At 39.0% G+C, this 19,640-nt stretch overlaps 2 protein-coding genes across 2 annotated transcripts in view; one reads left to right on the forward strand and one right to left on the reverse strand.

The window, feature by feature from the left end:
* trappc2 (trafficking protein particle complex subunit 2) overlaps positions 1 to 1,969 on the forward strand; it is a 2,819-nt gene extending 850 nt beyond the window's left edge. Inside the window, exons 4-6 of the mRNA XM_046840559.1 lie at positions 335 to 479; positions 1,479 to 1,564; positions 1,662 to 1,969. Coding sequence (XP_046696515.1) covers positions 335 to 479; positions 1,479 to 1,564; positions 1,662 to 1,760 — 330 coding nt within the window. The 3' untranslated portion in view covers positions 1,761 to 1,969. The remainder of the gene's footprint in view (positions 1 to 334; positions 480 to 1,478; positions 1,565 to 1,661) is intronic.
* A 260-nt stretch (positions 1,970 to 2,229) lies between these two features.
* Positions 2,230 to 13,890, reverse strand: egfl6 (EGF-like-domain, multiple 6). Its single transcript, XM_046840067.1, is given in 14 exon segments — positions 2,230 to 2,592; positions 2,690 to 2,958; positions 3,084 to 3,179; positions 3,419 to 3,484; positions 4,251 to 4,400; positions 4,403 to 4,480; positions 6,383 to 6,448; positions 7,258 to 7,380; positions 7,524 to 7,658; positions 8,207 to 8,326; positions 8,539 to 8,658; positions 9,026 to 9,118; positions 9,506 to 9,606; positions 13,593 to 13,890. Coding segments are annotated over 14 exon segments (1,596 nt in total). The 5' UTR covers positions 13,664 to 13,890; the 3' UTR covers positions 2,230 to 2,484.
* Positions 13,891 to 19,640: the final 5,750 nt, after the last annotated feature.

Here is a 19,640-nt window from a genome sequence, read left to right on the forward strand (position 1 = left end):
TCACAGACAATCAACAGCATGAATGGAAGGTGGAAGCTCAGTAGATCTGGAGGTCGTGAGTTCAAATCCCACTGCCAGTGTAGCGCCCTGGAGCAAGACCTTAACTGCTCATCATGTCACTCTGGCAAATGCCTTCAATGTAAATGTAACTGTAAATGGATAAAAACAGGGTGATGTGTTGTGTGTAATCATCGGTGGTAGAAGGTGACCGAGGTGCTGTATGCTGCAGGAAGTTCTGATGATGGAGAATAATCATCTCCTTTAGCACTGTGCACTGCACTGCTCCATCCACAGCACAATGTTCTTCTGATCATCTGCATCTTCCTGATTACAGGATGATCATCGCCACCTAAACCAGTTCATTGCTCACGCTGCACTCGACCTGGTGGATGAGAACATGTGGCTCTCCAACAACATGTACCTGAAAACCGTGGACAAGTTCAACGAGTGGTTCGTCTCAGCCTTCGTCTCCGCCGGTCATATCCTTCCTATAGGGTTACCACGCCGTCTGATTCAGTCTGATTCAGTCTGATCAGCTGTGTAGGAGGAAAGAGTCTAATCTGATTATACAGGGTCTGATCTAAATATACAGGGTCTGATCTAATTATACAAAGTCTGATCTGATTATACAGAGTCTAATCTAATTATACAAAGTCTGATCTGATTATACAGAGTCTAATCTAATTATACAAAGTCTGATCTGATTATACAGAGTCTAATCTAATTATACAAAGTCTGATCTAATTATACAAAGTCTCATCTGATTATATGGAGCCTGGTCTGATTATACAGAGTCTGATCTAATTATACAAAGTGTGATTTGATTATATGGAGCCTGGTCTGATTATAGAGAGTCTGATCTAATTATACAGAGTGATATTATATAAAGTCTGATCTGAATATACAAAGTCTAATCTGAATATACAGAGTCAAATCTAATTATACCAAGTCTTGATATATAGAGTTAAATTAAATTATACTGAGTCTGGTCTGATTATACAGAGTCTGAACCTATTATACAAAGTTGGATTTGAATATACAAAGTCTGATCTGATTATGCAGAGCCTGATCTGTTTCTACATAGTCTGAGGGGGTCTGATCACAGCATTAGGGGTCTGATCGCAGTATAAAGGGTCTGATTACGGTATAAAGGGTCTGATTGCAGTATAAAGAGTCTGATCGCAGTATAAAGGGTCTGATTGCAGTATAAATGGTCTGATTACGGTATAAAGGGTCTGATTACGGTATAAAGGGTCTGATTACGGTATAAAGGGTCTGATCGCGGTATAAAGGGTCTGATCGCGGTATAAAGGGTCTGATTGCGGTATAAAGGGTCTGATCGCGGTATAAAGGGTCTGATTACGGTATAAAGTGTCTGATCGCAGTATAAAGTGTCTGATCGCAGTATAAAGGGTCTGATCGCAGTATAAAGGGTCTGATTGATACTTTATGTTCCTCCTTAACCGTGTTTTTTGTACATATGAGGTTCATTATGCTTCATGACATCCGGCAAGAAGACGGAATCAAAAACTTCTTTAATGATGTTTATGATTTATACATCAAGGTGAGCAGCAGTTTGAGTTGTTTTCATGATGATGATGATGATGATGATGATGATGATTGGACTGTATGATGAACACATGTCTTTGTTTCATGGCCAGTTTGCGATGAACCCTTTCTACGAGGTGAACACTCCGATTCGCTCCACAGCCTTCGAGCGTAAAGTGCAGTTTCTGGGGAAGAAGCATCTCCTGAGCTGAGAGATTATACCTTCTTTATAAATATAATATACAGTGTCCGTGTTTCAGCTCTTCACTTTACCTGCTCATCATTTCTGCTGTTCTGCTGAGGATCATCAGAAGGTCTTCGTTTTCCTGCACAAGACTTTATTATACCCTTATAATCTGTTTTTCTTTATTTCTGTAGAATGAATACGTTTCTCACTAATAAAATTCACTCTGTAAAAGCAGGACGCTGCGTTTCACTGGTGGTTCTGGACTTTTTTTGGTGAATTATTTGGTCAGTCATTAAATCTGAAGAAATGTTAAATCTTAATCTGTGATTTCAGTGAAACTTTGACATCATCATCATTTCTGTTTATTGTATTTAATTTTGAGTTGAGATGTTATGGAGTGGAGTTGAGGAGGTTTTCTGCTGACACGGGGAAAAGCTTCTGAATAAAATGCTGCATCCAAATATTACAATTTAAATCAATCGTCCAAACAAACATGAAAAAACAAAATGATTTCTTTCTTTATTGTCAGAATGAAATCCATGTTAATGTTTTATTTCCTCTTGGTGAACGTCCCTCAACCTGCTCACCTTCTTTCTCCAGAAAACATCATCATGTATCTCCATCACCTTCTTTTAGATGTAAAAAATGATTGTAATTCAGGAAATTCATATTTGTTCATGATTCAGATTTTTCTCTTCACTACAGGATTTATAACTGAATTATATGATGATCTTCAGAGACGTTTCTCTCTAAAGCAGTTTGTCCTCAGCATCACTGCAGCTCCCTGACATCAGAACCACATGGTCCAGGCCCATCTCACCACGGACCAGCTTCTCCAACGTTCCCTCAAACACCACCTGTAACACACACAGTGAAACGTAACATGAATGGACTACAGTCGATGCTCCGTGTGAAAGTGTTCTAGATGAAGTGATGTTCAGCAGATCTTCAGACCGATTCAGGAGCTCTGTCGCTCCAGGTGACGTCCAGGTTCTCCGTGTTCCAGCCCTGGTCCAGGCCGCGTGTCCCTTCCCACAGAACCGAGTGGGATTTCCCGTTTTCCGTCAGGACTCGGAGTGTTCCCGTGTGCAGCGCCGGAAGTCTGTAGCTGAATCTCACACAGAAGCTTCTGAGACGAACAGCGTCACTGAGGAGGAGCTTCAGCCGGGCCTGCTCCCTCCGATTACCCACAGTTCCACTCAGCGCCATGTAATACTGCAGCCCTGAACAACAGCAACATACACACGCAGGTGCGGTGCTTCCTGATGATCGAACTCCACAGCGTGGGATATTTCTGAGATGTGATTGGATCTGTAATGGGTTTGTATAAGAGACGGGAAACTGATACCGTTCTGGTGATAACGTACGATCCAGTCCACATCATCATCCTGCTCCTGAACCCACTCACACTCCCCCGAGTCAAAGTCACAGTCTGTGAGGAATCCTGCACACACACACACACACACACACACACACACACACACACATGTAGACTTGGACTGATGATGATTTAGCAGCACCTTTAAATACTAGGTCCTGAGTGTGTGTGTGTGTGTGTGTGTGTGTGTGTGTGTGTGTGTGTGTGTGTGTGTGAGAGAGAGAGAGACACAGTGGTAATATAATGTATTTATATTGGAGCTATAGTAGGTTGGGCTGAAGGAAGAGAACAGATCGAGATCTTACTCTCCTGGAGAGGAGCTGCTTTTATCTCCTTGAACTCAGTTCCTCGGCTGAAGACCACATCAGGAACTGCAAGATTTTATAAACATTTTATTACTGATTCATGGAGGAAAATTCACTGCTTGTTAACACACCGTAAACATGCACACACACACTCACACACACACACTATTTCTGATTATTGTTTCTAAAAATAAAGTAGTGTTCGACTTGTCACGTGTGAAAGTGTGTGTGAACTTCACTGTAAATAATCTTTATGAAAGTCATATAAAATAATGTAAATTTAAGATCAAAAGTTTTCACCCCCTGATTCTTATCACTGTGTGTGTTACCTAGATGATGATGTGTTTTGATGTTTTGTGGTTGGTCTTCAGAAGTTCCTCGTTTCTCCTGAGCAGTTCAACCAGAAATTGTAAATTTCAAACAAGTTCTCCAACCTGTAGATTTTTATTCCCAACATCTTTCCTAATCTTTATTAACTAATCATTTATAACTGGAGTGTGTGTTGTGTGTGTGGTTGTGTCAGTATGAGGTGTGTGTTGAGGTTGTGAGCTCTACACAACAGCTGTTCTGGAGCAGGATAATAAAAGGTTGCATACACCCCCCCTCCCCCATCCTGGGGTCTTGTTTATTTGAGCAGGGGAATTTCCCTTCTTGAAGGTGAAGGACGTCTCAGACGTGTCTCTTCACGCTACACTAAACTTCTTTTAGCTCTCAGGGGCAGGAGACTACGAGCTGAGGGGTCTGGAGTCGAGGAGTTCCATGTGAGAAGAAAAAGCGTGACCAGAATGACCTCGTTACCCTAAGTGTGTGTGTGTGTGTGTGTGACACTCACAGAACACATCTCCACGAGGGGTCAGCCTCTCACCATCCACTCCATTTCCTTCCTCCTCCTCTCCAGTCGGACTCAGTGATGTCACTTCCTCTCCTTGTCCGATGTAAACGTCTCCGTCGTAATCGAAGGGCTGCAGGTGCAGGTTGGGGACGCCGTGGCCTCGGGCTCAGGAATGACGTTATCCAATTTCCCTCCCAGAACACGTGGCTTTGAAAGGATTTCTGGAATAACTGTTCAAAACAAACAGGACTGTAAGGACACGTCCTTCAAACGTTTATGGAAGGAGACTCCAGTCTCAGGGCTCTGACGCATTCAGTTCCTCCACCCTGGGGTTGTGTTTCACACTCAATCACCACTGCACGATGTCCAATCACAGCTTACATCAGACACACCGTGTGGAGGTTCTGAGGAGGATCAGAGCTGTAGCTCCTCGACTCTGCACACTGTTAGTGATGCTCATTCCTGGACAACTCCATCAGTTTGTAAAAGCATTTAGTTGTGTTGGACATGCATGCACGTCGTTTATTTGTCACGTAATAAACACGTGGGCTTTGTACATGAAACAGAAACCAGCACCTCCCGAGTCTCCTGGTCTTTTGTTTGTCACAATCATTTCTGGTTCCTCTACTGATTCTGTTGCAGTTTTTATAGACGAGCTTTCATCATCATCATCATCATCATCGTGCAGGAAAATCACCTAGAAGAGTCAGGAGGTAAACGACTCTGACTAGAAGAGTCAGGAGATAAACGACTCTGACTAGAAGAGTCAGGAGATAAACGACTCTAACTAGAAGAGTCAGGAGGTAAACGACTCGGACTAGAAGAGTTAGGAGATAAACGACTCTGACTAGAAGAGTCAGGAGGTAAACGACTCTGACTAGAAGAGTCAGGAGATAAACGACTGACTAGAAGAGTCAGGAGATAAACGACTCTAACTAGAAGAGTCAGGAGGTAAACGACTCGGACTAGAAGAGTCAGGAGGTAAACGACTCTGACTAGAAGAGTCAGGAGATAAACGACTCTAACTAGAAGAGTCAGGAGGTAAACGACTCGGACTAGAAGAGTCAGGAGATAAATGACTGACTAGAAGAGTCAGGAGATAAACAACTCTAACTAGAAGAGTCAGGAGGTAAACGACTCGGACTAGAAGAGTCAGGAGGTAAACGACTCAGACTAGAAGAGTCAGGAGATAAACGACTCTAACTAGAAGAGTCAGGAGGTAAACGACTCGGACTAGAAGAGTCAGGAGATAAACGGCTCGGACTAGAAGAGTCAGGAGATAAACGACTCTGACTAGAAGAGTCAGGAGGTAAACGACTCGGACTAGAGGAGTCAGGAGGTAAACGACTCTGACTAGAGGAGTCAGGAGATAAACGACTCTGACTAGAAGAGTCAGGAGGTAAACGACTCGGACTAAAAGAGTCAGGAGATAAATGACTCTGACTAGAAGAGTCAGGAGGTAAACGACTCAATTCTGTTTCCTCTACAATCCTACAGAGATTTTGTGATGCTTTGTTCATGCGCATCCAGTAGAAAATAAACAAATCACTTTTTGAGACGACTCGTTCTTCTGAGTCACATTAAAGACTTGTTCATGAATGACTCCTCACTACAGGGAATCAATATGGAGATAAGAAAGCCGAACTTCACGCAGGTACATCCTGAAGATCACGAGGAACTGCATTAATATGGTTTCAGATTCAGTGTTTTCATGCTAACACAGCAGAACGCTGGATGTGAAGCGCATGCTAACCAGTGAGCAGCCAATACCAGACACAAAACAATACTTCAAAAAACACTCATCAACTTCCTGTACTTATAAAAAGCTTTTCAGCTTTAACACTGAGTCTCAGTTTAAGGTTTTATTGCTTGATGAACTCCGTCATGTTAATTTGCTCGCTAACAAACATGCTAGCATCGAATGACTCCCGCTAGTTAATTAGGATGGGAATGAGTAGTGGAGTGAGTGAGGAAGATCGAGGGATCAGTCATTAGCCTGTTAGCAAACTGCTACAATGCTAAATCTGACAGAAGAAGCTGAGGAGATGTATTAATCCACGCTAATATATTTATGTTTTAGTGAATAATTTCATTCCATGAAGTGTTTGAGATTCACAGCGAAAACTTCTCACCGTTCTGAACCTCATCAGCGCTTCCTTTATCTGAGTCCCAGGAGCTGCTGTGATAGAAGGGTTTTACTGCAGGAAACACACAAACCACATTTCACCTTCTTCCAGTCCACGTCAACTGTTCAGCAGATGGTTTAGAGATCAAAACACAGGAATGTTTTTCCATTCAAAAATAAAAACAGTGGTTTGGATGCTTCAGTCTTTTCCGATGGCAGAATTCCTGACGCAAGACCTCACCACAAACCTGAAGAAGTCTGAACCTAAACTCCAAAAACTTTCACCTGCTCTCAGAGTTCTCACTACGGCTGATAGAAGAAGTGTTAGAAGTGTGGGGATGATGATCCAGGTGTAGGTGTGAGGTGTTACAGGATGTTAGTGAAGATGTGGAGGTGAAGCGGAGAACATTATAATGGTCCTCACACCTAGCCGTAGATTATCACCTGCTTCCATGATCATGTCCAGCATTGGGGAGAACCTGTGTCCTGTAAACTTCTGCTACCTCAGAAAGACTCGGAGCAGTTTCATCACATCATCCACGTTTTATCTGATCTACACATCAGAGCATCAGCTCAGACGCAGCTGAAGACATGAACACCAGGCAGCTCACATGGTTCCTGGAAGTTCCACTGAGATTAATGAGAGAATTTTGAACTCCAGATGATAAATTTTATAGGACAGTGGTTTTATGACGCCTGTTTTTCTGCGTTTCTCTTTAATGTTGATGGATTTTATACACGTGACGTCATAATGATGTGATTAACAGGTGGATAGTTGAAACACGTGACCTGATACTGATAACCAGAGTGTGTGTGTGTGTGTGTGTGTGTGTGTGTGTGTGTGTGTGTGTGTGTGTGTGTGTGTGTACTAGCAGCTCTCACCTGAACACTCGAAGCCGTTGCCACGGAAACCTTGTGTGCACTTGCACTTGTACGACCCCTCGGTGTTTAAACACTCGGCATGACGGCTACATTTATGAGTGTTGGCGAGACATTCGTTAATATCTGAAAGTACAGTATAATATAATGTTATATTATAAAATAATCTGATGCACGTTTCACCCTGGTGTTAAATATAACAGCTGTATTTTATTATTAATAACTGGTTTATAGCAGGAGCACAAAGGGGTCGTTTCTGTTGGATTTACCGACACAGTCGTATTTCCCGCTGATGTATTTCAGATCGTAACCTGATGGACACTTGCAGTAGTAACTCCCGAAGGTGTTCACACACTCACGGTTGTACAGACACTGGTGCTTCCCAGCTACACACTCATCAATATCTGAATTAAAAAGAAGATTTTTTGCACTGACAAAAATTTCCAACACAATGCAAACACACACACACACACACACACACACACACACACACACACACACAATAAAATCCATAGCAAAATCCTTATTACTGTAAGACCCTTTATATTTATTTTTTTTACATATATTTGCATATGTATCTGCTCTTGTCAGTTTGCACAAATCTATCTATCTATCTATCTATCTATCTATCTATCTATCTATCTATCTATCTATCTATCTATCTATCTATCTATCCATCCATCCATCCATCCATCCATCCATCCATCCATCCATCCGTCCATCCAGGTGCTTGGCCTCTGGGTTATGGCTGAAAATGTTTGATTATTATGAACATTTTTCACTTCCAAACATTGAAATTTATCAGGATTCTGCCCTTTTTGTTTCTTTTTCTTTTCTTTAGTTTTACCACCAGATGTCGCCATTGAGTTACTTTGCCCTGCACGAACACTTCTTCCTTATAGGGTGCCATTACTTTTAGCTTAGTTTTGTTTGTGTAACGTAACTCACTTACCAACACACGTTTTTCCATCTGAACTGAGCTGTAAACCGGTTGAAGGACACAGGCAGCGGATTTCCCCCTGAACCTCCTCACAGCCGTACTGACAGTGAGCCACAGAACATGTTCTCGAATCTGTGCAGGAGACACACGAGAGCTACGTTACAGTCCTGATATTGAGAAGAAAGTCATGCGTGGTTACAGGAATTCTACACGTCTGTAACGTCGTCAGTTGAACTACATGAACGTTACTGATAGAATGATTGTTGAAACGTGAGGTGATGATGAGTGAGGTAAAGGCGGGGTGCCAATACTTTTAGCAGAACAGCAGATATCTGAGCGCTTACTTGCACACGATCCGTCAGACATTAGCATGTATCCGTTCAGACAGTAGCACATGTAGCTCCCGAAGGTGTTCATGCAACGATGCTCACAGGGACGAGGCTTCAAACCACATTCATTTAAATCTGCAGACAGGAAACAGACAGAAACTCGTTACTCTCATGTTTCACGAGCTGGAGGTCAACGATCCACAGGTTCACACTTAAAAAAAAAAATAAAGCAAAAAAAAATCAATCTTCATCAGCTACATGAGAATAAGTGTCATTGTTAGCTTAGCAAAGAACAGTACTATATGCTAAAGAGCACAGCTAGTCTTTATATTATTAATAAAATGATATACAGCACTTTCATAGCTAGCATTAGTGCTAAATTGTTAGCTGTGAGAGTTTATATCCATGAACACAGTGAGAAACCAGAATGCTAAAATGCTAGCACAGTGAACACGTTTCTTACTGCTAATCCATTAAAATAAAGTATAACTGTTCTACACACCTTGACTACATGCTTTTCCGCTGTATCCCGGGAAACATTTGCACTTATTGGGCCCCACACACTCTCCGTGTTTACATCCGAATTCACATTGAGCTGAAAAAACACACACTTTCCTGATTAGCGGCTGTTTCAGAACCAGACTGAGGAACTTACAATCTGTACACGTGTTTAAACACACAAATCTATAGGGTAATACTTAACTGTGTAGCTTTAGCCAGGTAGCTAAATTCCTCACAAATAAACGTTTTAAACTAATCTTGTTTTACACTAGCTTTAGCAAAAACATTGAGTCTTGCCCACAATACGATGGCTAAAGTTAGCTTAAACTACGCTATACATACCTGTATCTTGCTCCAGGATTTATCTCAGTGCTACTACGATGGACACGAATCAGCTCATCGAATGATTTTTCACAAAATGGAATGTAATAAAGTTTTGAATACTGATTATGTAGAAAATTAATAATTTTATATAACGAACCTTCACACTGGCCTTTTGTGTTTTTCTTCCACCCGTAGCAACATTCCAGACGACTGCCGTAGCGACACACACCCTGTAGATTTCCGACCTGCCTGCTTTGCCTTTAATGCAAACACACACGTTACACACGTCTCACACACATTACACACGTGTGTGATATTCCTGCAAACATTGTGACAATATTTACCAAACTAGCGCGATAGCATGCTAAACATAGCAAGCTATGCAGTTACACATTCTCACAAACTAAGATAGCTTTGGTTTAAACTAGCGCTTAGCAAACAATACATCTTATTAAAAAGGATGCAATAAAAGCGTTTGGAAAACATTAGCAAAGCTAGCTAGATAGCTGAAGCAACTTACTAGCTTAGCTAGCATAAAAAGCTAACAGGAAATCTATTTATTCATGCACACCGTTTATTTACTTGCTAATCTATCACTTATATATATATATATATATATATATATATATATATATATATATATATATATATATATTTTTAATTGAGCTTGTCTTAACTGTGTGTGTGTGTGTGTGTGTGTGTGTGTGTGTGTGTGTAAAAGCGGAAGTCTGGTTTTAACGCTGCATTGAAATGACCATAATTACGCGCTTCTGAGACGTAATAACGTGAGCCGTGTGGGAACTGAGGCTCCATAGAGGTGATTGAGGTGTTGCACATGAGGGTTTGGGGAAGAACGTGATGAAATGACTGTAATTATGTGTCGCTTCTGCTTGTAATCAGACACACAAATGGCTGTTTGTTGGGGAAAAATCCACAATATGCTACATGCAAAACAAAGCTAAGCTTCACTATAGTGTCAGTTCTTCCTCTTCTTCTTCTCGTTTGTGTTTCAGCCATAAACTACAAGACGAGTTCACAGTATCACTGATTTGCATTTAGCCACACCCACAAAACTCCATTAAAGACAAAGAGCAGAAATAAAATTATGACTAAATGGTGAAAAAGTGCCTCATTCACTCAGTAGCTAAGACACCGTGGCACTTTGGCTAATTTAGACCAGCGCTAACGCTCCTGCCTTTTAGGGTGCCATTACTTTCATCGATAGATTTATTGAATCTGTAATTGATTCTTGAGGACCAAATCTTTGTGTAAATCTTCCTGTAAAAAACTCACAATGAACATCTTCATCCGTCATTTTGAAAAGTTAAAGTTAATTCTATCTGTCAGGTAACGTAGCATTGAATCTCAAAGTGAAAAAACATGCTGTAAGACGGCTTGCTGGGTTTAGCATGATTGCAAACGTGTGATGCTAACCGCGCGTTTAGCGTGACGGCGAGTGTTTGTTTAACGTGACGCTGAGAGTGTGTTTGGCGTGATGCTGAGAGTGTGTTTAGCGTGATGCTGAGAGTGTGTTTAGCGTGATGGTGAGAGTGTGTTTAGCATGATGGTGAGTGTGTGTTTAGCGTGATGCTAAGAGTGTGTTTGGCGTGATGCTGAGAGTGTGTTTAGCGTGATGTGAGAGTGTGTTTAGCGTGATGGTGAGAGTGTGTTTAGCATGATGGTAAATGTGTGTTTAGCATGATGCTGAGAGTGTGTTTAGCGTGATGGTGAGAGTGTGTTTAGCATGATGCTGAGAGTGTGTTTGGCGTGATGCTGAGTGTGTTTAGCGTGATGGTGAGAGTGTGTTTAGCGTGATGGCGAGTGTGTGTTTGGCAAGATGCTGAGAGTGTGTTTAGCGTGATGGTGAGTGTGTGTTTAGCGTGATGTTGAGTGTGTGTGTTTAGCGTGATGGTGAGAGTGTGTTTAGCGTGATGGTGAGTGTGTGTTTAGCGTGATGGCAAGTGTGTGTTTAGCGTGATGGCGAGTGTGTGTGTTTAGCATGATGCTGAGAGTGTGTTTAGCGTGATGGTGAGTGTGTGTTTAGCGTGATGTTGAGTGTGTGTTTAGCGTGATGGTGAGAGTGTGTTTAGCGTGATGGTGAGTGTGTGTTTAGCGTGATGGCAAGTATGTGTTTAGCGTGATGGCGAGTGTGTGTGTTTGGCATGATGCTGAGAGTGTGTTTAGCGTGATGGCAATCGGGGGTTTAACGTGATGCCCGAGCGTGTGCTTAGCGTGAGGAGGGGAGATATTTCGATGTTATAAACAGACACAGAACACAACCTTGATTTTGGCTGTGAAGGACTGTGAGGAATCTGAGATCAGAAATAGCGTAAAGAGGAGAATGTGAGACGCTAACAGGTGGCTATGCTACATTTAGACATCGGTCATTCCCAGAATAAAGCTAAGCCAGAGATAAAATACAAGTTAGCATGTCAACAAAGCAGCGCTACATTCTGTAGAGAAGTGATGTACAGTATGTTACCTTTCTGTTGTTTAATTAGCATTCATATCAGCTAGCGTTAAGAGCAACTAAATTTATAAAAGAAAAATACTATGAAACATTAATAGTGTCAAATAATTTGAATAAGATGTTCATCATCATCTGCTCTTCCTGAGGTAAATACAAAGCTGCGATGAGAAATATAAAGATATCATATAGTTAATATTATTATTAGCTTAGCATATAAGCAGTAATTCCTGAGGTAAATTCAAAGCAAAACTAGCATTAATAAGACAGAAAAAAAAACTTTGAGGAGAATTTTGATCATAATTGTTGACACATTATTGTTTATATATATTACTGTCAAAATTAACAAATCTATTTTAACAGCACTAATTTTATTAACGCGTAAATAATGCCACAAACATTTCTGTGATCTTTAAAAAAATATAAATAAATAAATAATGAAATTAAAACCTTAAAAAATATATATAAATAAATAAATAAAATAAATAAACTCCTTCGAAAAAATTATTATTAATCACTATCATGTGTGACACTAGCATTTGTTTTACTGCTGCGGCAAGTCTCAAATCAGCACCAAAATCCTCCATGACGCACACATCCGGCAATTAAAACCGTCCGTGTGGAAACATGGCAAAGGTTCTGTTTCGTGTCCTGATGATTTACATAATTTAAAACACCATCATTACTTTAAAACATTTAGAAGAATATTTATTCTTCATGCTTTATATTGAGTTTGGATTCACTAATAATAAACATACATTTGCATAAAGCATCAATATTTGTCAATGCGCATGTTGATTAGAGAATTAAAAACTTGAAAACTATTAAATTACGGTACATTTAGAGCAGATTAAAATGTGTGACTAAGTTATGATTAATCACAAAACAATTTATGACGATCATGCGATTAATCACAATGAAATATTTGATATATATTTATATATTTTGACAGTATTAATATAAACTAATGTGTTTGGTGTTAGCATTAACAGCAGCTATTTTTCCTGAGTGAAGTTAAAATCTAGAGATGTAAAATTTAAGAAATGAATAGCCATGTCTTGTTAGCGGTTAGCATTTTGTTAGCGGTTAGCATTTACGCAGTAATTCTTCCTGAGGTGAAGTCAAAGCACAACAAGCCTTAATAAGACAAGATATGTGACATCACATAGAGTTTGTGCACAATATATTCTTTATTTATTTCTATATTATTGTCTCATAAAACCGTTAATTAATTAATTATTGTTACTGAGGTAAAAATAAAATTAGGTTGTAAAACAAATGGCAATAAAAAAGGGAAAGAATTCACAGAGTTCAGGAAATACACCAGTAATGAGGAGTTATGATAAAGTGGTAGTGTGTCAGGTGTTAGCATTAGCAACAGGTGTGTTTTCTGAGGTAAATACCTGAAAATATGTGTATAAAAGTGTAAAGACATCACAAAGCTGTGAAAATTCATGCTCTCAAAGACGATAAATTATTAGTGTGTAAAGAAATCTGAGAAATAATTTAATTGACTTTAAATGGGTACAAATAAACAAATAAATAAACAAACAAAAAACAACAAACAAATAAATAAACAAATAAATAAATAAGTAGCCTGTCACTATGATAAAAAGAAACCCTAAGGATTTGAATTCATTCGTGTGTGTGTGTGTGTGTGTGTGTGTGTGTGTGTGTGTGTGTGTGTGTGTGTGTGTGTGTGTGTGTGTGTGTAAGGTTTGAGACTCTCCTGAACCTTTGGTGGAACAGTGGTCTGTAAGTTGTAGATGAAACCCACCTGGACGCAGCAGAAGCAGGGAGAACATACAGCAGGAACGTCACTGAGCTGATCCATGTGCAGGGCTTCATGACTGAAATCTCACTCTTCTTCTCACTCTTCTTCTCACTCTTCTTCTTTCTCTGTCTTTTCCTTTTTCGCTCTTCTTCTCTCTTTCTATTTCTCTTCGTCTCTGTTTGACTCTTTTGTTCCCTTCTTTACAGTTCAGCTCAGAGTAGGACAATCAGAGCCTCAGACGAACATCTCCAGACTTGTATTGGGAATCTCTCTCTCTCTCTCTCTCTCTCTCTCTCCACCAGACTCAAATTCCAGAGTGTGTCTGTTTTTAGGACGTGGGAGGAGGTCTAAAAAAAACGGGAAGTGTTAATGTCTGTCTTCTTCTCTCTTTTTTTTTTTTTACCTGAAATTCCTAGCAGGAAGTGGTGATTGATGGGACTCCTTTAATCTTGATGGTTGTTTTTCTGCCTTTTTTTACAACACTGAAATCTGTGCCTATAAAAGGGATGTTTGTTTTTGTTGTACATTTGATTTTGAATAAGAGAAAGAAGTTCTGCTGAATAAAGACGTCACGTCTCGTCACGTGTGTTGGAGGTAAAGATAATCAATAATGTGAATATTGGAATTAGAATTAAATAAAATGATGGTTTGATAAAATTGGAAGTGTAATCAGTTGCTGGAGAAGTAGAGGAATTAATAAATCACATGTTCCAGGAAAATGATATTCAACTAATCGATAAGTCGATAAACGACGAGAGATTTGTCCTTAAAAAGTGGCGTTTTTATTAACATTAACTCTCCCCACCCTGCGGATGATTATTTTCCAGTAACAGTGAAAATATCACAAAAATGCCACAACAATTTGCCTCATTACGATTTCTATCCATTTACAGCTTTTATAACATTTACTGGGGAAAAGCAAATGAGTAACTCTGTGTGTGTAAATGTTTTTGTAAGAAAATGAAAATCACATTCCTGATTCAGCTTTCGGCACTTTTATACTTTAATTATAGCTGCTCTCAGTTCCTACTGATCTACATGAAGGTGTGTTTCTGATTAAAACAGACTTGAAATATTATCTAAGTATCTCAGGTTACAACCAGGAACACAAACAAACAATTCATGAATAAATCTATTAATTTCCAGCTCCATCTTGAAGGCACAGTGGTGTAAAACATCCCTGAGACAAGTTAGTTCCTGTTTCTCGCTCATGTTATAGCAGCTATAAACAAACGTTCCCTCACCAGTCTCTCTTTTTTATAGCTGGAGAAAACTCTCATTTCTCTTGCACACTGGAGAATCCTTCCAAGAAAATTACATAAACATCTCCTAGCAGGAAATCTCTTAAAAAAAGCTTAAAAAAAGCTAAAAACATCCCACGTCTTTATTTGAAATCTGTTTATTATCACACACGATGTGTAGCATGTGCTGTGAACACCCTGTGAACATTAATCTCAAATCTGCACTACAGAGCTGCTGTTATTAATCAACAATCAGATCTGAGCATGAAACAGTGCTGTTCATCTTCTTAAAGCCGGTTCCTCTTCTCTACATTTACGGCGTGTCTGAGCATGCGGAAGAGAGGATTGACCTTTGACCCCGATCGTCTCCTCTACTCAGACAGTTCACTGAAATGAGAGTAATGGTTTCAAACCTTCTGAAGCTGTGACCCTGTAAACATTAATATTTAAAGATTAGATGATATAAATGGGTATAATATAAACTGACCACATGCTCAGAGCGTATCAGTTACTGAGGTCTGGATTAAACCAGATTAAGCAGTAAATAACTCAGTAATTAATGCAGTGAAGTTGATAAGAATGAGTTTTGGTTTCATCCTGAACCCCACCTGAAGAACCACTAACCAAATGAAAGCATCAGATAAAACTAACCTGGAGAATTCCAGAAGTACTAAAATGTCTAAAAGTGATTGTATCACTGTCGTTTACCTCCTGCTTTACATTTCCAACCAGCAGAAAATGCTTGTCCCTCCACCCAGAGGGTCACGTAGACCTTTTGAAGGCCCAGGTGTTGGATTTACTGCTTTTTTCACAGCCATGTCTCATACATGTAGAGTTCCTCGTCTCTGAGCTGCTGACACGTCCTGTCGTTTTACTGCAGCATCACACAATAACTTTAACCCACAGCTCTGATCTCAGATGATGTACACGTTTACACCCTCAAACTTCAGAGTTTCCATCAATCAACACAAAAGAAACACATGAACTATTAACGATTAAATCTGGTTGATCTGAAGCTCGTACTGTAAATATAATGTTAAACACTGATCAGGGATTTAATACACAATCACACACAATCACACAATCACACAATCCTGGACTGGAACTAATGCTACAGCTGTGTGTTTAATTCCATTTTATTTATGTCACATTTCTAACAGTGAACATTGTTACTAAGCAGCTTTACAGAAATAAACAGATGATCAACATACAGTTCACATTTATAATTTATCTCTAGTTTCCCTGTAACTGATGTGAAAAAAAGACATTTTGAGAGAAAACAGACTCAAAAACGTCACATTTCTGAAGCATTCACCACTTTTCATTTCTTTAATTGCACTTTCTTACTCCTTCTCTTCCTTTCTTCTTAACTCCTCCCCCTAAAGGAAAGGTGCAGGAAAAAGGAACGATTAAGAAGAAATGAAGAGAATGATTTTGTTTTCGTGGTTCTGATTTAATGTTTGCTGTAATCTTTTGTCGTGTGATGAGGTGTTTATACATCATGTGTTTATAAATCATGTGTCCATTCGTTCTCCCTGTTTTATGATTGAGTTAAGTTTAATTTTTTAATCATTATCTCCTTATGGATCATCGATTCCACTGGTTTTCCAGACCAAAGCTTGAAGGACAAAAGCTCGAGAGATCAAGGAGGCAGTCACTTGTTCCAGACCAAAGATTTTATTTAAAGAACATATTGGTGACATCTTCTGGTGAAGTGGATGATGTGTGGTCAAGGACAAAACAAGGACTTATTTACTGCCTCTATATTTAGTTCTCTTTTCTGTTTGAGGATCTCATAATGATCAAATATAAAATTATAACCAGGATGTAAGATAATTATTTACAGGCTACAAAAGAATCTAAACTGGAAAATGGTTATTTCTATTATTAAATCTTATACCATCCTTCCAGTGTGAACATCTGGTCATATCTTCTTCATTATACGTCTATTTCACATCTACATCTTTACATGCACCAGTGAAATTGTTTCATCTGAAGAAATGGAAGTAATTTATTCATCTTAAAATGAGAGCATCATCAGATCAAATCCAGCATGTTGTTGGCAGACCCCCAGCACATCAACATGTATATTTACAGTTATATATTTCATTTCTATGTTTTTATTTTACTTTGTAGAGAAATGTGTTTAATGGGTTTCATGTTTTTCTGTGACAGAATCTGATCTGTTTTTCATGACTTTGATCCTCAGCCAGTTTCCATGACACTAAAGCAAAGCCAGTCTCTGTAGATCTGAACTTGATGAAACTCACCTGTTTGCAATCACACACTCTCTATAAATTACTGCTTCACTGGCGGCTCATGCTTGAGCTTTTTCTCTGGACCACTTTAAATAAAAGTTCAATCAGTTTATCATCAGATTCATCACAGCTAAAGTGCCTACAATAAGATCAAGTTTTACAGATCAGAAGTTTGATGTACAGAAGCTTTAGGATTAAATGAACTTTTCCTCCTGGTATTGTTTATAAATCAGCTCTTATTGGCAGTTCTTTATAATTAAGTGTTGCACAAAATATTAGATATAAATATAACATTTAGTTCTTTACACTAAAATCATTTGTAGCTATTAAAAAGTTTAGTCAGTTAAATCCATTAATATTAACCAGGACCCTGTTCTGATTTCTCTCCTTCAAACATAATTATTTCTTTAGACAAAACATGAATTGTTTGTGACTTTTATATTGATTTTGATCACCAGGAAGAGCGTCTGAGAACCTCACGTGTCCATACCTGACTGTAAATAAATCAGTGTAACACTTATAAACTCCTGATTTAATACAAACTTTCATATAGACTGTAATCCACACTGTAAATCTCATGATATTTAATAAAGCAATGGCTTATACGTTTAAAATGTAATGTTCCAGAAGCTCTCATGCTTCATCCTGTAATTCATTTGCAGTCATTTAGCAAACACTTTTTTCTCTTTTGTTTTGATTGATAATATTCTCTATAATAGACTAAAGATTTAATGTTGGAGTTGAGGGATCGGTCCTCACACGACTCTTATCTGTCTGATTCTCAGTATCTCTGGATGGAGTTATCCAACATTTTAAACCCTTAACAAGTTACTGTTTGATTCAGACTGTGAATGAAAGGAATCTCAGGTTCTGAACAGTTATTTGGAACAGGAGTTGTGTTATATAAAAATATCCACCAGGAAAAATGTGTTCGGTATTGTGACTGAGATCTTTTGTAAATGAAGATTTAAGATCAACAGAAAACTCAAATGTTCCCCTTATTAATTAAAGTGTGTGTGTTGATGAAGCACTTTTACAGCTACATACTACTAATGCATCATATACAGCTTCCTTGGTCCAGAGCTTCAGATTTATTGAGGAATAAACAAACATCAATCACATGCATATGAATATGCTAATACAGGGGAAATAAAGAAAAGTGTTTAATTAGAAGTGAAGTTATAGTTTTAGAGAGCAGGGTCTTGTTTCTTCTCAATGGTAAAAGTCCAGCAGTACTGATTCTGAAGGCTCTGAGCAGATTAGATTCACATGGCAGCACATAGAGGCTGAAATCTGATTGTACAAAAAATCTACATCCACATCCACGTACTGAAGCAGTGCAGCCGAGAGAAACACTACCACATGAAGAGAAGATTAATAAATTAATACAATTTCATGAAACAAATATTAGAATTTAGGTTGTAAATGTGGGTCAGTGCTTCTGAGAGTGTTTAGTCCAGTAGAGTAGTGTTTGCTGAGAAGGTTTAGCTAACCTTATATTTTTTTGACCTTATAATTATTTTAAAAAAGGGTACGTTTTTAAAATGTGTGTGTGTGTGTGTGTGTGTGTGTGTGTGTGCTCTTGCTTTACTATTGGCTTCACTGTTCCTCCCAAACCCCAGAGCTCCTGTGTGACCTTTTTCTAGCGATAACGATCTGAGAACAACGAATGTTATTTGAGAGAATTGAGAACTGATTTAGGGATTGGGCTTGAAAATTTACGTCTGTGTTGATTGTGATGTAATTTCAGTATCAGTGTGTGAACCCCTGGATGCCTGTAATGTCACACACACACACACACACACACACACACACACACACACACACATTCATTTGTTATTAAAAGTAGGGAAGTAAGGTGGGTATGTAAATAATCAGTATGTTGATGTGATCTGTGTTCTGATTGGTCCTCTGGAGAACACGTCACAGACCATGGCAGGTATGTGTGTGAGATCATATCTGAGGTGTGAACATGATCTTGGAAAATATCACACATATAATTCATTAGTAAACTGTATGTAAATCAACCCTTTGGTGCTTATATTCCTGCAGTATGGCACTACATTTACAACCTGCAACACCGCACTTCACCAGGAGAGGCCGCTCTCTGCCCTGTGCAGGTGTGGGGTGATCGTCTCTATAGTCTACATTGTGATCCCTCAACCAACAAATGAAGAACAAGCAGGAAAATTACAGAGAAAAAAATTCAAAAAATGTTGTTGCATAAGTATACACACCCCAAACCCTGTTTCTTATACTTCAGCACTCTGTTGTTTGGGGTTGAACGTCTTCAGACTTATTGCATGTTATTCCACTCTTCCTGGATCCTTACAAAACTTTTTCTCAAGTCGTTTCTCAAATGTCTTAATTTTTAAGTCTTTTTGTAACAGACATCCCTTTTAGTATTTCTCACCACTTGGTCTCATTACAACACATTCAGTAACATGGTTTGGGGTGAATTGGTTCTTCCTCAGTGTTTAGAGACTTGAGTTTATTCGTCCTCTTCCATCGTCCAGACATGTGAGGAGCATGAGTGTGTTCATGTTCAGGGA

The sequence above is a fragment of the Silurus meridionalis genome, chromosome 3 (genome assembly GCF_014805685.1).
Source record: "Silurus meridionalis isolate SWU-2019-XX chromosome 3, ASM1480568v1, whole genome shotgun sequence".
NCBI classification, from domain to species: domain Eukaryota; kingdom Metazoa; phylum Chordata; class Actinopteri; order Siluriformes; family Siluridae; genus Silurus; species Silurus meridionalis.